The sequence below is a fragment of the Pongo pygmaeus genome, chromosome 1 (assembly GCF_028885625.2).
Source record: "Pongo pygmaeus isolate AG05252 chromosome 1, NHGRI_mPonPyg2-v2.0_pri, whole genome shotgun sequence".
NCBI classification, from domain to species: Eukaryota; Metazoa; Chordata; class Mammalia; order Primates; family Hominidae; genus Pongo; species Pongo pygmaeus.
This window is the reverse complement of record NC_072373.2, coordinates 74,026,406-74,032,028: the sequence shown is the minus strand read 5'-3', so window position 1 is coordinate 74,032,028 and position 5,623 is coordinate 74,026,406. Positions and strand designations below refer to the sequence as shown.

The 5,623-nt window shown below is 42.1% G+C and overlaps 1 protein-coding gene across 1 annotated transcript; it reads left to right on the top strand.

Annotated features, from left to right (window-relative positions):
* Positions 1 to 952: 952 nt before the first annotated feature.
* On the top strand, positions 953 to 1,175 carry LOC129013056 (small ribosomal subunit protein uS14-like). Its single transcript, XM_054449437.2, has one exon. The coding sequence runs from the start codon at positions 958 to 960 to the stop codon at positions 1,126 to 1,128; it is 171 nt and encodes a 56-aa protein (XP_054305412.1). The 5' UTR covers positions 953 to 957; the 3' UTR covers positions 1,129 to 1,175.
* The last annotated feature ends 4,448 nt before the right edge of the window (positions 1,176 to 5,623 follow it).

Below are 5,623 nucleotides of genomic sequence, written 5' to 3'. Positions count from 1 at the left end.
GAGCATTTTCCTAAACTAGCTTTTCACTCAACCTGCGATGATGGCTGATATGTTTTGGCCGTGTCTTCACCCAATCTCAACTTGAATTGTATTTCCCAGAATTCCCACATGTTGTAGGTGGCACCCAGGGGGAGGTAATTGAATTATGGGGGCCGGTCTTTTTCATCCTATTCTCACGGTAGTGAATAAGTCTCACGAGATCTGATGGGTTTATCAGCGGTTTCCGCTTTTGCTTTTCTCATTTTTCTCTCGCTGCCTCAATGTAAGAAGTGCCTTTTGCCTCCCGCCATGATTCTGAGGCCTCCCCAGCCATGTGGAACTGTAAGTCCAATTAAACCTCTTTTTCTTCCCAGTCTTAGGTGTGTCTTTATCAGCAGCATGAAAAGAGGCTAATACAATGGCCTATGGTAGGTCAGCTCACACAGAAATAGGCGGATGCTATGTTCAAGGAGCATAAGGAATAAAGCCATTTTATACGCCTGTTTGAAGGGAATAAAAATGTTTTATCCCCAAACATACTTCTTTGACATATTTTGAGATGGCTGTTCAGAGAACTTGCAAAGAGAAATAGTCCTGCAAAACTGTCTTGTGTAGGGAAGATTTGCATCTGTATAGAGTCTGCATTGATGCAGCAGGCTTTCTCTGAGGCCCTCCCTTGTCTGGATGTAGGAAAGGTTAACTGAGAGTCTGACACCTTTAAAGGTCTGGAAGAAACATTTATCATCTATTCTGTCTGAGAGCAGCTACCTGTGAGGTTCATTCATCTACAGAGCAAGACCACCTTTGCTAGTCAGGCCTCCTCTTCTTCCCCTCCTATACCCTGTCTTACCACCATAGTCAGATTTACCATTGTCATCATCTGTTTGTATCACTATAAAGGAATACATAAGACTCAGTCATTTATAAAGAAAAAAAAGTGTATCTGGCCTTTTACCTCGTTGCACTCCTGACAGCAAGATGGGTCACCAGCAGCTGTACTGGAGCCACCGGCGAAAATTCGGCCAGGGTTCTCGCTCTCGTCCTGTCTGTTCAAACCGGCACGGTCTGATCCGGAAATATGGCCTCAATATGTGCCGCCAGTGTTTCCGTCAGTACGCGAAGGATATCGGTTTCATTAAGTTGGACTAAATGATCTTCCTTCAAAGGGTCATCCAAGGCATCTACTCAATGAAAAACCGTGATAGTTCTTTGTACATAAAATAAACATTTGAAACAAACAAACAAACAAAATTGTATCTGGCTCTCAACTCTGCTGGCTGGAAGAGTGTGTCTGGTGTCTGGTGAAAGCCTCAGGCTGCTTCCATTCATGGTGGAAGATAAAGGAGAGCCGGCATGTGCAGAGATCACATGGCAAGAGAGAAACCAAGAGAGAGGGGAGGTGCCAGGCTATTTTTAACAACCGGCTCTCATGGAAACTATTAGAGCAAGGATTCACTTATTACCATGAGAAAGACACCAAGCTGTTCATGAGGAATCTCTACCCCCATGACAAACACCTCCCATTAGGCCCTAATCCCAAGGTTGGGTATCAAATGTCAACATGAGGGTTTGGGGGACAAACATCCAAATATAGCAACCACCATAACCTGTTTTGGGCCAGGCTGCAAGCCCCTATTCTTTCTGTAACCTCAGTATGGTAATATAAGCTTCTGAACCCTATTGGGAGGTTGGGGCAATCACTCTGTGGTTCTCTCCTCTGTTTGTTAATAGATTTGTGTGCCATTTCTCCTATTCATCTGACTTCTTGTCAGCTGATTTTAAGCGACCCTTCAGAGGGCAAAGGGGAAGTTTTCCCTTGGCCCCTATAGTTTTGGCACTGTGAGCAGGATACCAAAACTCTGCTCTTCTGGAAGCCACAGACAAGAAAATTCAGGATCAGACATGCCAGCAGAAGGGTAAGAAATTTCTACCAGCTAGGCTCCTTGCCTCTCTCTCTGTGTAGTCTGGTCAAACGGATGGTAAAAATCACTGTCTCTTTTGCCCCTTTAAAATCTTGACTAATGGGAGAAAAGGATTTGTGCGACTAGTCTTTGGTGTAGTGACTCTGGTGTACCTTTTGGTATAAATATTCATATTGTTGAATCCTTTTTCTCCCCAAAACGGTATTTTTCTTTGTCTTTTTGTGTTGCCTATCATAAAGTGGGGTACCATATGGTAGAACACAAACCTAAAATCCTCATAAATCTGTTGTTCAGGCCAGCCCTGTGGATTGACCAGTTTCGCAGTTCTGATTAGACTGGCATTTATTTAGACAAACTGCTGTGAGTCTTTGATATAAAAACCAGATGAGGTTCCATTCTTACCTTGTTTTCTGTCTTTGAGAGCTTGGCTTGTGAACAAGTGGGAGCATTGTTTCTTGGTCTCTGCCATCATGGCAGAGGGAGGAATAGAGTTTTTGGTTCAAACTGGTGGCCAGCCTAAAAAGATTTGGAACCCTGAGACATATCAGCACACACTTTTTTTTTTTTTTTTTTTTTTTTGTTGAGATGGAGTCTCGCGCTCTCACTCAGGCTGGAGTGCAGTGGCTCAGTCTCGGCTCACTGCAACCTCCACCTCCCGGGTTCAAGCAATTCTCTGCCTCAAGCAATTCTCTGCCTCAGCCTGCCAAGTAGCTAGGATTAGAGGTGCCTGCCACCCACGCCCAGCTAATTTTTGTATTTTTAGTAGAGACAGGGTTTCACCATGTTGGCCAGGCTGGTCTTGAACTCCTGACCTCGTGACCCACCCACCTCGGCCTCCCAAAGTGCTGGGATTACAGGCGTGAGCCACCCCGCCCTGCCAGCACACACTTTTTGTTCTGAACATGTCAGACTCTCAGGGGGATTTGTCTTAATAGAAGGTCCCATTCACAAGGAGCTTTTATTATCTCAACCCTTGCTGTCCCTGGGAATGTCCAATCCCAGGAGGGTGTAGCCAGTGTCACAGATTAATGTGTCTGTGACTGGCAGCCTCCCACAGATATGTGGGATAGTGGAGGCACTGTACACACAAACACCATCCTTAACCACATGTGGTAACAAGAGTCTTTTAGTATTTTAGCCTATTCCTGGGAGTAGATTTTGGGGGATAATTGAAACCGTCTCTTCTATGCCCTCTCCAGAAAACTAAAAACTTGTTCTAAACCTGGTAAATTACCTCCTGGGCTTTCGATAAAAAGACTTATTAAGTTGCTATTGAAATAAGTACACCATTGGAAATTCTCAACGTCAGTGGCCAAATGATGGATTTGTTAAATTGGAAACACCCCTAAATTAAAAAAAGATTTTAGACTCTCATTCTAAACAATTGTCTTGTTTGTATTTATGAGATCAAATTTTTTAATATCATATAAAATAGATCCAGATTTGTTTATTCACAAAACAATAGACTCTACAACCACTGAAGACTTTGCATGAAAATGTCTCATCATGTTAAGTCTAATATTTAACCTTTAGACACAAAATGTCAATGATTGAAAATATTCAATTATGTAAAAAGGTCCATAGACTATGGTTGGTGGAGAAAAGGTCATATTTTTTAAAAGACACATAATAATGTCATGGATAGCCTTAAAAATTCTCTTGACAAAATTGAAGAGCAAAAATCTGACTTAAAACAAAGTTAAAATCCCTTGTATTTTAATGACAGCCACTCAACCTTGTTGTCTAGTTAAAATTCCATGCTTCACCACCTTGGCCTGGGTTTGATTCTCAGTCAGGAAATCAGTCCCTTTTGGTTTCATATTTGTGTCACTTTTCACTTTTTAGGATTATTGATTCTTTTCCCTTTTTAAACAGCTTTTGATTTCCTGTCTCCTTCTGTCTGTGGGGGCATACGAGTCTTTTGGGGTCTTTATGTGTTCACAGTCAGCTGAGAAGCTGAGATCCTAGAGAATATGGCCAGACAGATGTGGGTTGTACTCCATTTGCAGCTAGTGAAAGTTTCCTTTCTTTAACTGTCTTTGAGGTGGTTCTAGATCTTGTGAGGACTGCTTTACATCTCTTTAGAGAGGCCTCATGCATCCTTGATTAAGTCAAAACCTTGGTCAAGACTTTGATTTTGGTAAGTCACTTGGGAGATCACCTTTGGTAAAAAGTGCAAAAGCCAGGAACATCAGCTGTGTGTCCCAGCTAACATCTGAAAATCAGAGATTTTAGAAGATATCTCTATGGTCGGAAGTTTAATTAAAAGTCGATATTTAAGTGGCAAATACGTGTTTTAGAAGGTGTTTTTGCTTTTTCTCTTTTGGATTTTGTTTCTGAGAAGTTATTTTCAGTCAACTGAAACCCATTTAAAATTAGGTTTAGTTCTCATTTGCTTCCATTCATATTGGTATGATTTTTGTTAAAATGAACAAACAAACCCCAAAACCAAAAACATGTAAACTTCATTGGCCTTTTAAAAAGCTCAAAATCTCCCCCAAATTGGCTCCTGTAAGACTTGTTCTTCCATTTATTTCCACTTGTATTACTTTTCCTTTTTTCTATCTTTGACCACATTAAAAAAAATCTGAGAGACTTCTAGCAACCCTGAGACTCCTTGAGAAACACAGAAAAAAGCACCACACATCCTCTTTTGGGGGTCTTCTGTTTTCCTCCTGGAGTCCCTAAAGTCCTGGGCCAGTTTTTGTCAGGTCTAAAGCTCTACCCTCTTTTGTATTAAATTCCTTGATCTCTTTCGTTTTGGTGGTGGTGGTGGTGGTGGTTGGGGGGGTGGTTACAAGGAATTACATTGTACTGTAAAAGAAAACTTGACCTTTGTGTGTATGGTGACTGACAAGTCACTGGTGAGAACCATAGTTGTGGAGATGGCTGACAGCAGTTGCTGTAAATGGTTATTTCTACAGGAGGCTACTTATTTCTTTGTGTATTTAGATTAAAAGGGTACAGTTTAAACACTTAGAGGCTGTGGAAACACTTGCTACTGAGGGATAAGATTCCCATGAGAGATGGGCTGATCACAGAGTGGGCTGATTAACATGAGGTCACCCAGCAGCCTTACAGAAATGTCCTTACTGTAAGGTATACTCTGAAAGCAATACACTCTCCAGTCCCATGACATTTCCTTCTATTTAAGGAGCCAAACGACAGTGTAAAAATCGGACCCTTGAAGTTTTGGGTGTCTGCCTTCCAGTTGCACCTGCTTTCCACATATTTAGATATTAGGCTCTGTCTTAGCCATTTATGTTGCTATAAAGGAATACCTGAGGCTAGGTAAATTTGTTAAGAAAATAGGTTTACTTGGCTTACCATTCTGGAGGCTGCACATGAAGCATGGATCTACTATCTGCTTCTGATGATGGCTGTAGTAGTCAGGATTCTCTAGAGGGACAGAACTTATAGGATAGATGTATATAGGAAGGAGAGTTTATTAAGGATTATTGACTCACACGATCACAAGGTGAAGTCCCACAATAGGCCATCTGCAAGTTGAGGAGCAAGGAAGCCAGTTCAAGTCCCAAAATCTCAAAAGCAGGGAAGCCGACAGTGCAGCCTTCAGTTTGTGGCTGAAGTCCAGAGAGCCCCTGGCAAACCACTGGTGTAAGTCCAAGAGTCCAAAAGCTGAAGAACTTGGAGTCCGATGTTCGAGGGCAGGAAGTATCCAGCATGGGAGAGTGATGAAGGCTGGAAGACTCAGCAAGTCA

Excerpts from the sequence above, each read along its gene's own strand:
- LOC129013056 (XM_054449437.2), top strand. The coding sequence starts at position 958 with ATGGGTCACCAGCAGCTGTACTGGAGCCACCGGCGAAAATTCGGCCAG.